This window comes from Limulus polyphemus, unplaced genomic scaffold (genome assembly GCF_000517525.1).
Source record: "Limulus polyphemus unplaced genomic scaffold, Limulus_polyphemus-2.1.2 Scaffold2262, whole genome shotgun sequence".
Lineage (NCBI taxonomy): Eukaryota > Metazoa > Arthropoda > Merostomata > Xiphosura > Limulidae > Limulus > Limulus polyphemus.
The window spans coordinates 150727-171367 of record NW_013667872.1 but is presented as its reverse complement, the minus strand read 5'-3'; the positions used below and the strand labels follow the sequence as shown (position 1 = coordinate 171367).

The following is a 20641-nucleotide window of genomic DNA, read 5'->3' as shown; positions in this document are numbered from 1 at the left end:
AAAAGTTATAACCTAGCCTCATTTGATTTCTATTTTTCACAAAATCTTTTCGACATTTTTGGCATAAATATTAGGGGGGAGAGGAAATTGTTTCTATGGTGGAGCTCTAGATTCCGAACGGGCAAGCAGGACTCAAATCCGCACGATACCGCAGAGTATTTGTCGCATTTTACGCCGTGGGTACGTTTTAAGAGTGACAATTAGTTCCTTAGCGTGGACGGTGGGTGTTGATGATTGGTTGCCTTGGTCAATAGAGACAGTGGCAGATAACCATAGTAGCCTTGCTAAGGAACAAAATACGGGTATGAATGCATAACTTCGAGGCAGCGCTTAACGTGGATGGCCGAGATACTGAGTATTAGGAGCGTCTACGCGCACAGACTAACGGCGCATGTTCGTCCCAATTACTGCGTGCGAGTGCGGCCACCTATCGTTCATTTTATTGACCGTGCAGAGAGTTGTAACGACAGTGCGATACACACTCTTCTTTTCATAAGAAGCTGAGTTACTTGAACGATCACGTATGTGCGCAAGAAGTAACTGTTGGAGACTGTTTGTAAACGTTATTCAGACATTTGGTGTGTATTGTTAGTTCCAGAACTAGATAGACGGGCAGAGTTTAGGAATATCAGTAATGTCTCAGAAAAGCCTAACTATGTTGGGCTGCGGAAAACCCAGCAATAACCTGCAGAATCTGTTTATGTTTCTTGTTAGCAGATTACAACGAAATGAGGCCTTGAAATAGTTGATACATTTAGCACTATTGTCTTGTGAATCAGAGTTGAATTCCCGTGGTTTTGTCAGAAGTGGAACACAGAAGTTTGATGTAGCTGCTCAATAATTCCTAATATCTTCCATTCCTATATTAGTTGTTAGTCACGTTTTTATTCTATTTTAAATCAAAATTTTTTACCAATTTACTAGTAGTTAAATATGTACTCTGAAATTTCGGATTTTTGTTTTTAGAAACGTCCGTTGGAAAATGGTGTTTGAATCATAGACAATCTAATGGCTAAAAAGGCCTCACTAGAAATAGATGCTCCTTGATCAGCGTTAGCCAAGAGTGTAACAGCTTCTAGTATTCCATAATTGATCAGTCATTTATTACTTCGAGTTTGACAACTTAGTGATATAATATTTGAAAATCAGCCTGCCTTTCAGAAGATATTGATATTAACACAAATTTTGAAACGAAAATTACGTCCAAGTTAATAGTTACTCGGTGAAGTGATCGGTGATTTTTTTTTTTTACACATGAAACAGATGATGATAAGGTTACTTCAGTTACGTAACCTGCACTCTGCTACAGTCTCCACGAATTATTAGCTTCAAATGACTTTCCGATAAAGCAACTTTTTTGCAGGAAATAGCCAGGAATAGAAACATGAGCAGTGACGAGAGTCAAACGTCGTCTCCTGACCCGGGAAGTAGCAGTGGCGGAGCAAGGATGAAGCAATATTCTCTAATCCGTCTGTCGCATGAACAGGAGGACTCGTTCACAGGTTACAAATTTCTTCACTATTATATCTTAAAATCTGAACAAGTGTTTATACTGTTATGCTCACCTTCGTCTTTAATGTTTAAAAATTAACAAATCATTCAAACAAATGCATTCTAAAACAATTCTTTCAACAAAAGAGAAAGTTTGTTTTTCAATGAGGTTATCGCTCAATTTAGTAACATTAACGTAAATATTTTCTGGAGAATGCTCTTGATAAGTTAATTTATTTCTCAAAATTTCGTAAAAATTAGGTTCCGAGTGAAGATTGCGTCTTTATAATGAGGATTAAGAGGCGAGTCTTGATCATCGTTTTTAAACACGAAACAGAAAATGAAACTGGATAACATTTTTGTTTCCCTAAATATGAGATGTAGTAAAGGTAATATCATGCAAATAAATTAATCATGTCTTTATGTCACATCTACATCAGTTTGTATTTAGTTTGTTAAGTTGAGAATTCTGCCTACCAACACAAATTTCGATAGTGATATTTAATCATATTTTTTACTTAAATCAAAGTAATTAATTCCAGTTATGTTTACTTTTCAGTTTTTGACTTTAATTTTTCGATTACAGAGTAAAACACAAACACATATATATATATATATAAATCTAGAGTAAACACGCTTACACATAGACACACACATATATATATATATATAAATCTAGAGTAAACACGCTTACACATAGACACACACATATAGTGAAATAATTATTTACCCAGTTCTTCAAACTTTTGCGAAAATAACAAATACATTTCCATCACGACAACAATAGCGAAAACTATTTAGTTGAGACTTCTGTTATTCGATTTTTTCTGTAAAGGGAAGATGCTAGATATACCGGGATTCATCAACACGGTACTGAACAGTAGAACGTATAATCTCCGTTTTCACATGATAACTATCTTCTATGTAATAACTCTGGAATACCAACACTGCAATAGGCTGTTTGTTGTCGTTAACTGATAATCACAGCCCTATTAACCATTATAATTAAATGAAGTTTGATTCTTACGTTACAAAATACTTGACAGGTTTTGCAGGATTTCGAAAGGGTAATATCTGTGATTTCTCTACTAAGTTTGTAGTCGCCAAAATCTACTAGAAACTCATAAGTTCCGAAATAACAACTACAGTTTGCCGTATACCAGCAGTTAAGATGATCAATATTAGTCCAGCATCTTATCAGTTATACTACTGCACTATTAAGTTTGTAGTCACCAAAATCTACTAGAAACTCATAAGTTCGAAATAACAACTAGAGTTTGCCGTATACCAGCAGTTAAGATGATCAATATTAGTCCAGCATCTTATCAGTTATACTACTGTCCCTTCACTACTAAGTTTGTAGTCGCCAAAATCTACTAGAAACTCATAAGTTCCGAAATAACAACTAGAGTTTGCCGTATACCAGCAGTTAAGATGATCAATATTAGTCCAGCATCTTATCAGTTATACTACTGTCCCTTCACTAATAAGTTTGTAGTCGCCAAAATCTAGCCACTGTTAGACTCGTACTAAAAGAATACCTTATTACTAGAATGTATTAAATATAACCGTTTCATTAGACTTTTCTCTTCGTTAGAAATATATTAGTACCAAAACCACTCACGCATCAGAATACTTTCACTACCTGAACCACACCATCACTTTTGAACTGATCATTACTATGTCACCACTCCTAAAAAGATACTACCAGAATCTCCTTGTTCTTAAATCAGAATGTCATCGATATCAGTACCACACCATCAGAATTCTATTACTACCATAACTGTAGTCACAAATTTTCATCATTACTTGAACTAAAACATTAGAACCACTTTACTGTTAGAACTTCAAGCATTAGATTTTTTTTATTGCCAGAATCTTATTATCATCATAGTCATTTTACTGCCAAAGCTATATCCATCAGATTCGATCCACATTAGAACCTTACCGTCAAAATATTTACTGAACTCTGATTTAACTGTTTTTAAGAAAAACAAATTTAAACTCATGGTTACAATAAAAATGATTTATGATGTTCTCAGTTGTCAGAAAACTCCGGTTTTACGTTAGTTTAGGTAAATTCCCGAATCATAAATGAAACTGCTAATATGTAAAGTTAAACGTGTATTTTGTAAGACAATACTATTTCCTGTTTACGTTTTCTAGAGGAAATTAAAAACGGTGTTATGCTTCAAACACAGAAGCTCAAAAAAGAACATGTAAGCTAACTGCTGAATTACAAATACACTTTTCTAAATATATAACTTGTGTGACTTTAAAAAAAACAAACAATTAAGTCTTATCTTTGGCACATTTTTCTTGACTCATCAAGAGTGAATAATATTACCCGCTTATCTGTGACATACGTTTTAAGTATTATTTAAAAAAAATATCTAGAATATTCCTACGTTTTCTACGAAAAAACAGGTTTTATTTTCTTTAAAATAGATTAACATTTTCTTGATGTAACTGAACTGAAAATCACACACCTGTGTGTGTCTCTACCAAGACAAACGAAATAGCAAAAACAAAACAAATTACATTTAATATAGAGTGAGCTGTATTTTTAATGTATATACTCTCTACAAAGAGTCTTTATATAATAATAGTTCATAAAAAGGAATTAATATTGTTATGAATTACTTCCTCAATATAAATACTTGCGGGTATGTTGACATGAAATATAAATACTTTCATTTATGTTGACTTTTAAGATAAATGCTCATAGTTATTTTGAAGTGTAATATAAGTACTCATGGTAATGTTGAAATTCAATGTAAGTATAATTCCGTTGTTATTCAGTGCAAATACTCACAGTTATGTTGGCATTCAATATAGATACACTGACGTATACATTCAATGTAAATTCAGTTATGTTCACATTTAGTGCAAACACTCAGTTATGTTGACATTGAATATGAATGCTTACAGTTATGTTGGTATTCAATGTAAGTACTCAGTTATATTGACATTCAATGTAAAAACTGAAATTATGTTGACATTAAAAATAAATACTCATTTTTATGCTGACATTCAATACAAATATTAACAATTATGTTGACATTCAACATAAATACTCACTTATATTGACATTCAATGTAAAAACTGACATTATGTTGACATTAAAAATAAATACTCATTGTTATGCTGACATTCAATACAAATATTAACAATTATGTTGAGATTCAACATAAATACTCAAATATATCTTGACATACAATATAAGTATTACCGATTATGTTGACATATTTAAATTTCACAGTTACATTGACATTTAATGTTAATACTCACAGTTATGTTAATATGCAATATAAATACTCAAAGATATGTTGAAAATAAATATTAATACTCAATTTATGTTTACTTTAAATATAAATAATCACAGTTACGTTGCCATTATTTATAAATAATCACAGTTATGATAACATAGATACTCAAGGTTATATTGACATTCAATACAAATATTCACAGTTATTTTGAAATTCAATAAAATACAGTTATGTTGACATGAAAAATAAATATTTACAGTTACGCTCAAATGCAATATTAATACTCACACTTATGATGGTAATGAATGCAAATGTCTTTATTTTGGCATTTAGTGTAAATATTCATGTTATGGTTCATTCAATAAGAATACTCGTAGCTATGATGTCCTTTGATATAAATACTCACAGTTTTGTTGAAAGTTAGTGTAACTAAAGACAACCCGCTGTTCCTTAAATAATATTTTCAGTTTGTGTTAACCTATGTCATTGTTTCCTTTTTCCATTGCTATTTCATAGTAGAACTTTCAAAATCATGTTTTTTGACATGATTTTAGTTATGTTGACTGATAACATTTAACAGAACTCCAATTAATCTATATATGTTTTAACTATAACGTGCAGGATAATTTATCTATAATATAACTTTAGCAACAACGTGGACTTTTATTATGATTCTTAAATTTATATTGACCTTTATTATAACTTTATTCGTAATTTATGAAATGAACAAAATTCTCCTAGTCATGTTGATCTATTGTACAATTCCTTTAATGTAGTTCTCAAAACAAAGTTGATCTCAAAATAACTCACACAGATTTTATACATTTTTTTATAAAATACTTTGATCCCTCAGTGTATCAGAATTCCGTATAATGTTAATTTTAAATATATATTCTACATATATGTTGCTCTTAAGATATCTCCTAAAGTCATAGTGGTCCTTAAGACATCTCCTACGCTCATATTGATCTGTCAGATAACTCCTACAGTTGTAACCATCTTCAAAACAATTCCTACAGTCATAATGATCCTTAAGACAACTCCTACAGTCATAGTAATCCTTAAGACAACTCTTACGGTTATAGTGATTCTTAAGGTAACTCCTACAGTCATAGTAATCCTTAAGACAACTCCTATAGTCAGAGTGGTCCTTGAGATAACTCATACAGTTATAGCCATCTTCAAGACAACTCCTACAGTCATGGTGGTCCTTAAGATAACTCCTAAAGTTATAGTAATCCTTATGACAACTCGTATGATTATAGTGATCCTTAAGATAACTTCTACAGTTATTGATCTCCTCAAGGTAACTCACCTAATTTTGTTTGTCCTTTATGTAAGTCCTTATTTTATGTTACTTTTTGTAATATATTGCTCGTAGTATTGCTCTATAACATAACTTATCCAAAGAGGGTTATCTTTAAAACATCGCTCAGATTCAGACTAATCTTCCATATAACTCCCATAGTTATTTCAGTCTTTGTTATGGACACCTAATATAACTCCGAGTAGTCATGTTGACTTTAATATAACATCCACAATTATGTTTTTTGATATAATTTTTACTGTCATTGTCGTTCTAAAATTGACTCTAATTGTCATGTTGATGTTTATATTATCTCCCACTATCATGTTTACGGTCCATATAGATCGTCCTGTCATTTAATATAAATCTTCTATATATAATTTTCAGTTTCATCTTTTTTTTTATCACAACTCCATAATTATGTTGATATTCAGTATAACTGCCTCACTCCTACAAAAGTGACACTTAACGTAAGGATATCGTACTCATTAACCTAAGCATTGGTGTATTTTCTCTTAACAATCAATTTCAAAGCCTACTTTCCTAAGTCCTAAAACAGTATATGCGTAATAGAATACATTTTGATATGTAAATAAAAGACTTAAATGCAGGTCTGCATAAAGCTACTTTTGAAAACAGGCTAAAGACATCGTTTATTTAAAGTGAACATTTTCTCGGTTACAAGATAAAATGTCAGGCTTTATGTATCTCATGTACCCGCAGATCGTCGGGACTGCAATGGTTTCTGGATTATAAAGTTGAAGTGAAACCTTTTAAAGATATACAAGTTTCTACTGTCAGATTATTTTTTGTTATGAAGTAGGTTTGCGGTTGTGTAATAAACAAGATTTTGGCTTGTCGATCGAAAACAAACATACAAATATTTCCAAGTATATATTTATGTTACATCTTTTGAAATTATCTTTACCATATCTGGCTATATTTATCTGATATGATCAAGGACAAATAAATGAACCTGTCACAAAGACACAGTACTAGTCTTAGAAATTGTCATAACGTTCCTTAGCTAGGGTATTAACCCGATAAACAGTCACAGTGTTAATTAAAATACAGTATTAACCTTAAAACTGTCATTGTGTTAATTAAAAACAGTAGTAACCTTAAAAACCGTCTCGGTGTTAATTAAGAAACAGTACTAACCTTAAAATTGTCACAATGCTCATAAGAAACATTAACCTTAAAAACTGTCTCAGTGTTAATCAAGAAACACTACTATACTTAAAACCTTGCACGGTGCTAATAAATAGTGTTAACTTTAAAAAATATCACAGTGCTAACTAAGAAACAGTACTAACCTTAAAAACTATCAAATTGCTCATAAGAAACAGCACTATCCTTAAAAGCTTGCACGGTGTTAATAATTAGTGCTAATTTTAAAAACTGTCATGCTGTTAATTAGAAAACAGTACTGATTAAAAAAATCACAATGTCAATTAAGACACAATGTAAACCATATAAACAGCCATAGTGTTTTTTCAAGAAACGATTCTAAAGTTATAATATATCAGAATATTCGTTTGGGAACAATATTAACTTTAGAAATTATGCAATGTTATCTAAGAAAGAGCACTAAAATGACAAAATATCATTAAGGAGTATTCGTTTGGAACTATCATTAACACTGGAAACTGCCGCAATGTTCGTTACGAAACAACACTGACATTAAAATGTTGACGTATTCAGTAGTCTATACCACTGCTTCTCAACCTTTTCTAATCTCATTCACTCCCATAAGTTTTCACAACACCTCACTCACCCCAGCTCGAAAAAAACCCAAAACAGTATTAAAGTAAAATGCAAAATTCTTTATTATGAGTTAAATATTCATCAAACTACAACTAGAATGAATACATCATAAAATAAATAAAAAATAAATGTATTTATCAAACTACAACGAACTACGACTTTTTTGTTCTTGAATTTGTTGTATAATTGATAATACTCATTCACCCTGCCATTCACCAATTCATCCTGATCCTGATCTGATTAACCTCTGGGCGATCCATTCACCCAATTGAGAAGCACTGGTCTACATCATCACATAAGTCTAATTATTAATTGGTAACTGTTTACAATTATTATCATTTTTCATAACTAGACACTAATCAATAACTAGTTTTTGGTTTGGTTTGTTTTGAATTTCGCGCAAAGCTACATGAGGGCTATCTGCGCTATCCATTCCTAACTTAGCATTGAAAAACTAGTCATCACCAACCGCCAACTGTTGGGTTACTTTTTTACCAACGAATAGTGGGATTGACCGTCACATTATAACGCTCCAATGGCTGAAAGGGCGAGTGTGTTTGGTGGGACGGGGATTCGAAGTCGCGACCCGCAGATAAGCACCTGGTCATGCCGGACCCTAACTAGTTTTTATCCTATGTTTTGGTTTCTAAAATGCTGTCGTCGTCAGATAAGTCCTTAAGATGTTTCATGTGCTAATGGCGATCCTATTGTGTTGTGGCTTCAGAATAGTGTTCTAACTGTTATGTTGTTTATATATATATATACTATGTATGTTTTAAAAGAGATCTCTAGCACAAGAGGATATGTCAGTATGTCAGGTATTTTCAGCCTCTTTATTCTTGGTGTTTAGCTTCTTTATTAAGTGTTCCGGGTATCCATTGTTAAGGAGGGTTACAGAGATGTGATTTTCTTCCATCTTTACTTCCTCGATATTACAAATCGTGCACATTCTGGAAATTAGGCAACCAATGTCGCCTGTTTTTGCAGTGTTTGGGTGTTTTGATTTATAGTCGGTGTACTTACCAGTATCTGTGCGCTTTCTATACATCTCTGTGACCTGTAAGTTTTATGTCTTGGTAACTATCACGTCAAAGAATTGGAGTTTGATATATGTTTTCTATTTCCATCATGAATTGGGGCGTATAGCGCAGCTGTTGTGAAGGCGTTAACTTCGAAATGTTCCATGCAGAGGTTACTGGGTAGTGGTAATAGGGGTTAGCACAAAACTAGGCCTTCTTGTTGTTGGTAATATTTATCTTCAAGTTAGAAATAGGTAGTAAGTTTTATTATTGTGAAGATCGACAGCTGGGCGCGTTCCATAATAGTTCTGTCTTTTTAAAGCTGTTGGCGGAGTTTCTGTAGTGTGTCAATGGTTGGTACGTTAGTGAAGTTGGATACGTCAAAGCTGATCATTGTGTTTTGTGAGGTTATACTGGTTGCTGTAGTAACCTTTACAAAATGGGCCGAGCTCATGACATGTGAGGGTGTTTTACCTGTTAATGGTGATACTACATAATGTATAGTTAAGGGGTGGCATGACGAATCTCTGCAGTTAACTATATACGGGCCGGAGAGGGTAGATAAACCATATATATGTGTGGCGTGGTGCTACTGTGTACTGTGTCTCGGTAACCATAATATAACATAATATATATATATACTTTACAAGAATCTTTTTTCAAATATTTCCACTTCAATATTCTTCCAAAATATATGGATTATTTTATGAAAAATATTTTATTACTAAATTTAAAACCACATTAAAAGTTACATAGCTTAACACGAAGAGGGAGTTTAAAACACAGATAAAGCTTTAAGGTAAAAAACGCGGGAAGTTTTTCATTGTTAAGTCCGTCTTGTCAGAGAAAGTCTTATTTCAGAAACTAAAGAGTCCTTGAAGATACGAAACCGATATTTATGCTTTTTTTTTGCATATGTGTTTTTATTTATTTGTTTTATATTAACAACAATAATAGAGAATTTTAAGATATTTTTATATTGTTTTATTTTTGCCAGTTACTTCCCTTGTAAATATATATATATATATACACTAACTAATAATTAGACTTTGATTTTCGTATAGGCTACTAATCATTACAGCGATTGATATCACCGTAACCTCGCCGTAAGCAGTGTAAATAATTAACCCTAACTGTCATAATACTTGTAGTGTCAGTAGTTATAGCACATTCAATTTGCTAAATACATTTGCTGTTGTATTTAGCAATTTTCGCGCAAAAGTACATACATAAAGGGTTGTCTACGCATAGCCTTTCCTATCTTTGAAATGATAGATAAGAGGGCCAGCAGATAATCAACAACACCCACTATAAAATCTTGGACTACTCTTATCCAACCGAATAGAGGTATGTCGTCGCCACTATTATGGCGCACTACAGTCCTAAAGTGTGGAGTTCGTTTTGGCGGCAACGAGACACGAACCATGAACTAGAGGATTCATAGTCCGGAAGCTCTAATTCCAGGCCACAACTGGCCTTGCTGTTAGCGAAAGTTTGGTATTAGTGTGTTAACTCCACCTAGCGGCAGTTGTAATTATTCATTTAATATGCTAATTGAATTTGAAATCATTCCTTAGTTTCTTTGTTACAAAGATACTTTTCTGCAAGCAGTGATTTAGACAGTTTTTGATTTTTCTGTGTTTTCCGCGATTATCTGGTGTCAAACTGGCCATGTTGGGATTGCATGTCGGAGACATGTTGCATTCGACCGCGAATGTTAGTCTCTTTAATCAATAAATTATTGTTATATTCAGGCTTTTTAATGACAAAAACATGATATTACACATAACAAAATGGAACAAAGGTATATCTCCCTTGCATTGGTACCAATGAGACAGTATTCTTAAATAAATGTTGGAAATACAAACACTTGACATTGATTTCTCTCGCTGCATAAGTTCGTATAATTGTTCAGAGATCAAAAGGAAATATATAACGACATATTTAAGCTTCATACGAAAAATTACTTTAATATTTTCGTGAGATCTATCAGTATTTTTACATGAACATTATATTTTTCACAGAATACAATAAATAGATTAAAGAACATGTAAAAAATTCTCATGAGATTAGTAGCGTGACGTGATCGCTCATTTGAGTATAGTTAAATCATTAATGTATCCGTGATATTCTACCAAACATGATGCTATAATTTCATGTTTTTCTCCAATTTGTATTTGTAAAATATTTTGCGTTGAGCAGTTTGACGTTATATTTAATGTAGTGGTTGAGAATTTCATTAACTGACAGCTCTCAACTTGTAAGTTTTCTTGTATGGTAAAAACCGTCAGAATATTCGCTAAGGAACTTCGCTGAGAATAGCCACTAATACATTGTTTGGCAAAGAACACTGAAAGTAGAAATTATCACAATTTTAGCTTAACTTGAAATTAGTCTTCACTACTGATGGAGTTCACATATTGAGTAAATGTTGTGTTTACCTGATACACTACTCAGTGTAAAAAAAACTGATAGAAAACTGATCGAAGTCATTCATTTTTTAAATAAAATACATATGAAACTTCATCAGCAATTCAAAAACCGTAAAAGAAAAAATACCATAAAAACTGTATCCATAAATTAATCCCGAGTGATCCATAGGGCACTAGAAACCCTGTAAGAAAGAGTTTTGGACCTACAAGCAATTTGGTGCATAAATAGTTTAAGAAAAGGTGTTTAGAAAGCTGTATTCCATTGCCTATCTGTGGTATTTAAGAAAAATACCATGCTTTCGCTCTCTTTTAGCTTAGATAAGCAAACAGATGTAATTCACCTAAATTTTAGAAAATCTTAACACATATACACTCTCGGTGCACGTGTAGAGTTTAGCACATAGAAAAAACCGACTACCGATTGTAGTGTTATTATTATTATTTGGTATTTCTGAATTCTCCCATGGAAGTTGTCATTGAGAACTATTGTGGTCTAATACTATGTGTCCCCTAGTGACAGTGATCGTGTACATGTTTAGAAATACTAGTACATTTTGAGGGAGAGTTCCTATTCGTACAAGCATATAGTAGTTAGTTCTCTTGATCTATATCAAAATTTGGTCAGAGTTTTGCTGTCTAGAACTGTCTCTATTCAAAACAGTTGTGTAGTCATAGCGTCCTGTACATTCGTTATCTTTGAAGAAGTGTAAGTAGTTTTTATTGCATACACATAATGATTAGTTCTTCACATTGTTTTACACTTTGTCCAGTTTATTTTGCTCAACTCAGTTCAGAAATTCTGTTTAACTTCAATTTGATGACAAGGAATCCACTTTGTGACTAATAAGGTACAGAGACGGCTTGAATGGATAACGAAGACATTTTTTACATGTTTAACAAATGTACAACGTTTTGTCAAGGTTTTGGATGCTTGATGATGACAAAACCTTGTACGTTTATTACTGTGTTAAACTAGTAATAAAGTTTTCTTCGTTATTCATTCAAGCCGTCTCTATATTTTATGAGTTAAACTTCGTGATATAATTTTTACGTTCCTCTAGTTATTTTACTATTCCTACCAGAAGATTATCTATACTCCTGAGATCACCACAATTCTAAGGTTAAGTTGCTCTCTATGATCGAAAATGAAACAAATATTTGTTAAAAACTGCACTGGAAGTTGTAATTTCATAATATAGGTTAAAGCAGTATTGGAAGTTGTGACTGTCGTCATATTTCTTAAATCTGTTTTGGGAGCTGAAATTGTCATTAGGTTTGTTAAAAACAGTATTAGAAAACCTGTCATAATATTTGTTAACACAAAACACTATGCTTTATAACTCTCATAATATTTATACCAAACAGCACTCGGAATTATAATTGTCATAACTGTCGTTAACAAAACATCGCTGGAGTTGTAGATATCATAATATTCGTTAAACGAGAGTAATGGGAGCTGTAACGGTAAAATATTTGTTAACAAGTAGCACTTGGTGTTGTTACTAAAAATGTTCGTCCAAAAATAGTGCTGGAGTTGTAGATATCATAATATTCGTTAAACGAGAGTAATGGGAGCTGTAACGGTAAAATATTTGTTAACAAGTAGCACTGGGTGTTGTTACTAAAAATGTTCGTCCAAAAATAGCGCTGGAAGTTGTATTTGTCATAAATTTGTTAACAAACAGCAATGGGAATTGGAACTGTCATAATATTCGTCAAGAAATAGTGATGGGAGTTGTGACTGTCTTAATATTTGTCAAGAAACAGTGCCGGGAGTTGTGACTGTCTTAATGTTTGTCAAGAAACAGTGCCGGGAGTTGTGACTGTCTTAATGTTTGTCAAGAAACAGTGCCGGGAGTTGTGACTGTCTTAATGTTTGTTAAGAAACATCATTGAGAGCTTTAATTTTCATAATCATCCAAAAGCAGTACCAACATCAAAGGAACTATCGTAATGTTACTTAAGAAACCCATATGCAGAGTGGAGAAAGCTTCACAATGATGGCTGAGAAACAACAACAACATTTGAATCTATTACAGCTTTCATTAAGAAGTAGCTCCCCGAAGAGAAATAAAATATAATGTTCGCTAAGAAAAAGCACCAACATTAGAAACTGTCACAGTGTTCGCTAAAATAAGCACTAAGAGGGGAACGTTTCACAAAGTCTGTTAAGAAACCAATAACATTTAGAACTGGCCCAAAGTTCGTTAAGACACGCAACGAGTGTAAAAAGGTTCATGACACTCGTTAAAAAATAGCAGTGGCCGACAACATTTTGTACAATAAAGCCAACAGAACTCTTTCCCTTTTTTATCTATGCGCGAGAAATAAAATAAATATGTTTTTTTTTATTTCTTGAACTCTATGAAACTTTCGCTCTTCAGTTTGTCGGATGTTGATATAATTAAAGTTATACTAGTACCTAATTACTTGCTTGAATTTTTCAATTAAACTGTAACTTACAATAGACTATTTGATGTATATCATTTTAAGAGTTGTAACGTGTATTGGATAAGCCGTAATCATCTGGTATAGTAGAAATACGTTTTTCATTTGCTTGAGTATCTTTGTGTGAAACTAAAGTTCTCTTGTGGGTATGTGTGATGTTCGCCATTTTTCGTTTAAACACGAATGTATATATCAGGTATAAGCAATAGTAAAAAATATCAGATTGTATTTTTTGTTACTGATAAAAATTAATGCTTTTATTAGTAACCAAAAAGAGAGAAATGCAAAACAAAAATGTGTAATTATAAAATCAATTAACAAGAATATGTATGTAGATATATGTAGATGTTTAATGAGCGTTTGAAACACGAGGTCTATTGTTCCATCTGCTGTCTTTTATTGATTGTTTAGGTTGAAGGCTAGTCTGGTTTTGTACTTTCAAGTTAATCCACTAGTGCCCTTTGAATGTGTAAAATCGTCGTTGTATAGCTTCCATTTCGGAAATAGCAATAGCAGAAAATGTCGCCATGAAGCAAATAATAATAAGTTTCATTTAGATATGTTTTGTAATAACTTGCATAAATATATGATAAGTGGAACAATAACCAATGGCAGCAAAAATAATTTCGATAAGAATCAGCATACAATGAAAAATATTAATCATGAAACCTGTTTCTCTGCCTATTATTGTTATATATGTATACATATAATAATATATATATATATATCATAGAAATGGTTTATTACATAGAGAAAATAGTGTACCAGTTCTAAATTTGGTCTGTTTGATATTAAACAATTTGTACAAAGCTCTTATTGAAATGTCGTTTTTCTAAAAATTTGCTATACAATTAGTGAAGAACTGAAAATAGGAAAAAAAATATCACCTGCATCTCAAATATTTTCTGTTGACCAAGCTGTTGAAAATATCACCTTTAAAATTAGGGGAAGATACAAAAAATGTTTAAAAAACGCTTGGAAGTTTATGATAATGACTATGTAGTTTCTGTATAGTTTTCAGACAAGGATGACAATTTGTTATCGGTTCGGAAGAGCATGCGGGAATTCTTCGTACCCTCAACTTTAGAAACGTTCTTAGTGCAAATTAATCGAAGGTTCTTTTATTGAAATACAAAATGAAAGCTTGAATGTCTAAAAAATATTCATTAAATATTAAAAGCTAAAATAATTCGCTTTTCTTATCTTAAAAAGTAAAATATTTCCAGAGAATAATTAGATGGACTCAGACTAGTTTAACACATTACTAACCTGTCACAGAAAGTTAATCAAATCTGATATATTTATTCCACTATATTTCAATGGAAACTTTGCATACTTCTCCAGTTACATTTATTTTCTATGTTATATAGAATGCATGATAATTTTTTGTTCTAACTGTTCTTTTACTGTACCTAAACAAAATTATTTAGAGGTTTAAAATATTCCAGTAATATGCTTCTTTTAAATTTTTATTCAAATTTTATTTTGGTATATTAATTCTTTATATATCCAATTTTATTCTGGTACATTAGTACTTTATATATCCAGTTTTATTCTGGTGTGGCCCGGTATGGCCAGGTGGTTAGGGCGCTCGACTCGCAATCTCTGGGTCGTGGGTTCGAATCCCTGTCACACCAAACATGCTCGCCCTTTCAGACGTGTGGGGCGTTATAATGTGACGGTCAATGAATTTCGCGCAAACCTACACGAGGGCTATCTGCACTAGCCGTCTCTACTTTAGCACCACCCAACGTCAACTGTTGAGCTACTCTTTTACCAACGAATAGTGGAATTGACCGTCATCATATAACGCCCCTACGGCTGAAAGGGCGAGCATGTTTGGTGTGACGGGAATTCGAATCCGCGACACGCAGATTGCAAGTCGAGCGCCTTAATCACCTGGCCATGCCGGGCCGACTAATTCTTTATATATCCAATTCAGGCCGGGTGTGGTCTAATGGTTTGGCTTGCTGGACTGTTGTGGATCGAAGAATTCGGGGTTCGAAAAGTGGTGCCCCAAAATACGCTCCTTATTTTCAGCTGTAGACACTATAAACGTGGCAATCAACCCTGTTATAGGTTCAAAAGAGCCGGAAAGCCATTGTAACAGGATGTGCCGGCTGGCTACCTTCTTTCTAGTTTATAATTCGGGACAGCTATTCCTGAATATAAGGAATACCTGACCTGATAGTTTGGCAAACGTGTGTGTATTGTATCGCTCAGGTTAAATCCCAAATTCTATGTATCCATTTCACCTTCGATCGGCACGTTAATTTACCAAAAAAAGAGACTAAATGCAAATTTTGTGTACTTTTTAAAAAAATCACTAAATGTTTTTTATCGTGAAGCTATATACGAATATATCTGATGTGATTGTTGCCAAAGCGTTTTTGCTAGTAATACCTCATATGATTTACTTAAATCTAATGAGGAGAAGCCATGCCACAAGAAATATATATAAAAAAACTACAGTCTAGACTCTAGACTTTAGAGTAATAAAACTTAAGAAACATCACGCACTAGAGATAAAACCGAACGGTTAAAATTGCCTAGGGGTATACATAAAATAATATGCAAATATGATTTTAGGTTGGACCAATATCTCATGTAGCGTATTCTGTTTCTTAAATACATTCTTAAATAATCGATTTTTCATTAAATTATTAGATGGTCATTATATTACTGAAGTTAACAGTGTTCTAGTAAAGTCTACGAACTCTTCTGAACACACATACTGACATATATACTCCTTAAAATAATCAGTCTCAGTTGTTCATAACTTATAAATAACAATACTTCATGCAACTTATACTACTCAACTCTGTTAACAACTATTAAAACATGTTACTTTATAAACATAGGACGCAAATGTAACAGGATTTTTTACCACGAAAAAAAGTTTTTCATTATCATTTCATTTTAACTACAAACTTTCAAGCTTTTTCGTTTTCAAAATCTAATCATCAAGTGAGAGGCTAGGCTTAACTATTAAAGGTATTTACAAGTGATTTTACTCACGGTAAATAAATGACAGTTATTTTATTATAATTTTTAGTTACAACTAGTACATCAAAGTGATATTTGCTACAGCTTAAACATTCTTACACTATTAATTCCTGGCGCTTTATTGTTGCTTCTAGTCCTACATACAATAAGGACGTCATTTCACCAAAACCTAAGAGCTCATAAAATCATCGATAAAAACGTAATGTGAAACCAAAAATAATGCTTCTCATCAATCTTACTTTATAATATTATCACTAACTTCAAAAGAAACTTTAAACAAAAATATATCATTAAAATGAATATTATAATTATATTTGTAGCTTAGAAAAGACATTCACACCATAACAATTGTTGTAACAAATGGCTTATCTAAAGTGTTCCAACAACTACAGTGTTTGTTGTATCTCACTGGCCGGAAGAGATCTTTGTTGAGCGAAACGCATCGTCGGAAATGTATGTAGCAAATATAATGTGATTAAAATACTATCATGCACTTTTATTTTCCTTAAGAAACTGTAAGGGACTGAATAAACAATTTGATGTTTAAAATGTAATAGGCCTAATACCAGCGTCTTATGACAAGTATGTGTTAAAATTATTTGATTTAAGATAACGAAAATATCATTAGCAAACAAATGAATATCGATGGTAGTGTAAACTTAACAATCATTAACAATTTTTCTTATCTTGTGTGTTCTTCTTTAGTTGTATTTTATTATAAATGTAAAATATCTCATTTACTATACACTAAAGTTCAATGGCTGTACAAAATGGCGCTCAGTTTTTAAACTACGACTACATTGTTAGTCAATCTGATAGCCAGTATACAGTTCCAATTGACTTGTAAAGGCCATAGCATAACGGAGCTCTAACGGCTGAAAATTTTAATAAATTAAGAATTGTGACATTTAGAGCAGTGTTTTTCAATCTGTTTTTGCTCGTGGTTCCCTTTTGAGTTTAATTTATCTCTGTGGCCCCACCCTTCGTAGACACTGTTACTTAGGAAAAAAAATTACGTTATTTCCACACTGCTGATTTATAATATATTTACAATATTATAATATTATTTTTACAATATTGTATTGTTTTTAAATATTTTGTTTATAACTTACTGTTTACTTATACAAGCAACAACTATTCTGTTAATCATTGACATGTCCAGTTGTAGTGTGGTCAGTGATAAGTGAAGATCACCTCTCTCCACAACAGCAAGGCGGTTACGTATTTTTGATAACAAATAAGTCATCTGACTAAAACTAGATTCAACCAGATGTATAACTATGGAAGATGTTTTCAGTTGGATCTAAATACAGATTAATTCCTAACCTACATAAAATTGAAGCAATAAATAAACTCAACAACATACATTACTAAAATAAGCTATTATCTCGCTTTGGTCTCTCGAATTTTTGCAAAGCGGGATTGCAAATCCCCAGCTTATGCATTTTATGATAAATGTGGCTTACAGAAAATTCAGCCTTCTTCTGTCTCCAAATCTTTTATAATGAAAAAAAAACAATACCTAAAATGTTTAATATCTCTCATATTATAAGATGTGTATTATTTTAAAATGTTTAATACTTCTCATATTATAAGATGTGTGAAATATTTAAATCACAAAGGTTTGTGTTTAAAGTTGAATATATATTAGTGTTACTCGTTTCTCTAGTTCGTGCTGTTAAACATTATTTGAATGAAATCAAAATAATACACATCTTATGATATGAGAGGTATTAAACATTTTAAAATAACACATCTTATAATATGAGAAGTGTTAAATATTTAAAAATAATAAAATTCAATGCATATTTTATCCAATATGTCATTTATTTTATTTGTAAAAAGTAATGTGTCTTTATTATGAAATTTGAAGAGCTCGGGATTGATATCAACATCAAAAGAGTTTGCTAAGTATAAATAGCCTAATTAAACAGTGCTTTTTGGGATTTCGATAATGTTAGCAATATTTGTAAGAAACCAACTCAATTGTAATTATCCAAGATGACCAGAAGTGTCAACGACCTATTACTCTATCTTCTGGTCTAATCAGTCTTTTAAAGACACTATGTTGCACTGGTGCAACTTGGATATTCTTTATAATACCCATTCTCGTCAAGACATCATCCAAAAGCACTTAGTAGTAGACAATTCTGTACAAGTCTAATAATTTCACTGACCTTTTGTAAAGAAACTAATGTGCCACTATTGTCATTATTCTCTTAATCTTAAACATACAAATTTTAATCTAACTTCTAAATATAACATCGTAAAGAAAGTTAGCAAACCTTTTGTTACTTAACAATTCTTTAGATTTTCTATGGTGACACCTGACAAAGAGAAAATACCCAATTCTGACATATTCTTTCAGAAATTTTAAGGGGATAAAATGGGTGATAGGATATAGCTGTCTTTTCTTGTAAATCATATAATTATATGCTTATTTCTATTCTGTAATATATAAGTATTTCAGAATTTGAAGTGAAGTTTCTTGTTGTTGTTTTGTGCACTGGTATGGTAGAATCTCTTCTACTGTTTTTGCTATCTTATATAAATGTTCTCCAAAATAATTAATAATTAGTTTTTGAAAGAAAATTATTTTGAAATAATTTCTTTGTACAATATAGGCTTACCTAGGAAGTGAATATTTCCTTGTTTTACAGTGTTACTGAACCAGTTCATAGAGAAGAAGAATTCCGAATTTATCTCTCTTATGGAACACTGGTGCAAGATTTGTTTGAATCACATCATTAACGCCATATTCTGTGCTTATAACACTATTTGAAATAACATCAGCTCAACATTGAATCACATCATTAGCACCATATTCTGTTGTAATAACAGCATTTGAAATACGTTCAGCTCACCATGGAATCACATCATTAGTACCGTATTCTATGCTAATACCACTATTTGAAATACATTCAGTTCAACACCTGCGATATTCACGTTCAACAGTCTTTGTTATATAAAATACAAATAGGTAGAAATATGGTAAGTATGTGAATTAATTTCCCTCAAAGTTATGTTGTAGTAGATACAAGTTACGTTTCATGACACTTACAACTTTGGTATTTGGTACTCTTACAAAAATAATTGCCCTCAATGGCTCGGTGGTAAGTCTAAGGGTTTATAACACTAAAACTCGAATCTCGATAGACGTAATTGTCACAGGATAGATAATTCTTTGTGCAGCTTTATGTTTAGGAATAACCAACTAAGAAACAAATTTAATACACTTATTTAACGTTAGAAAATGTGATAAAAGTATTTTCGCTCGATTCCTGTATTTCTTCAGTGAAGAATATAGTTTAAAAATTACAAGCTTGGATTTTTTTATGTTTTATCTAATCTTAAAACTTCATGCTTTACCGACATTGGTGTTAGATACTTTGTAGTTTCGAGGTGTCAAGGTACAAACTATGTTTTCGATACAGTTTTTTTAGTGTTGTTAGATTAAACTTTGAAGTCGTGACGTCAGTGAAGACGAAACGCTGAACACCCGTGTCTACTATGATGAAATGACAAGGTTTTTAACTTCAACAAGATAACAAACACTCGTTGGACAGTTGAAAGATTAAAACAGTTCATTATCTATCAGCGGTTGCTACAGTTTCACGTTGTTCTGACGTCACAATTATACGGATAGTCGTATTTCCGAGCGTTTGCGTATAAATGTGTTTTTGTATGAGAATTATATACTTGGCATAAAAAGGTTAAGTAAATACATGTACCACACGCCTACATATACCCCCTGAGTGTGTAATATGATTGGAATATTTGGACTGCTAGCAAACTTACACGTTTTGTCTAGTCCAGTGTTTCTCAACCTGTTTTTGCTTGTGGCTCCCTTTTGAGTTGAATTTATCTCTGTGGCCCCACCCTTCGTAGACGCTGTTACTTAAG

General features: G+C 32.2%; 1 protein-coding gene across 2 annotated transcripts in view; it reads left to right on the top strand.

Annotated features, from left to right (window-relative positions):
- Positions 1 to 459: 459 nt before the first annotated feature.
- The window catches only part of LOC106466452 (Kv channel-interacting protein 1-like), a 135189-nt gene continuing 115007 nt past the window's right edge, over positions 460 to 20641 (top strand). Inside the window, exon 1 of one of the 2 annotated variants that reach the window (XM_022394451.1) lies at positions 460 to 1502. In XM_022394451.1, the coding sequence (XP_022250159.1) occupies positions 1385 to 1502 (118 nt within the window). In that variant the 5' untranslated portion in view covers positions 460 to 1384. Of the gene's footprint in view, positions 1503 to 19709; positions 19730 to 20641 lie in introns of those variants that run through there. The other variant, XM_013926736.2, reaches the window with a different exon arrangement.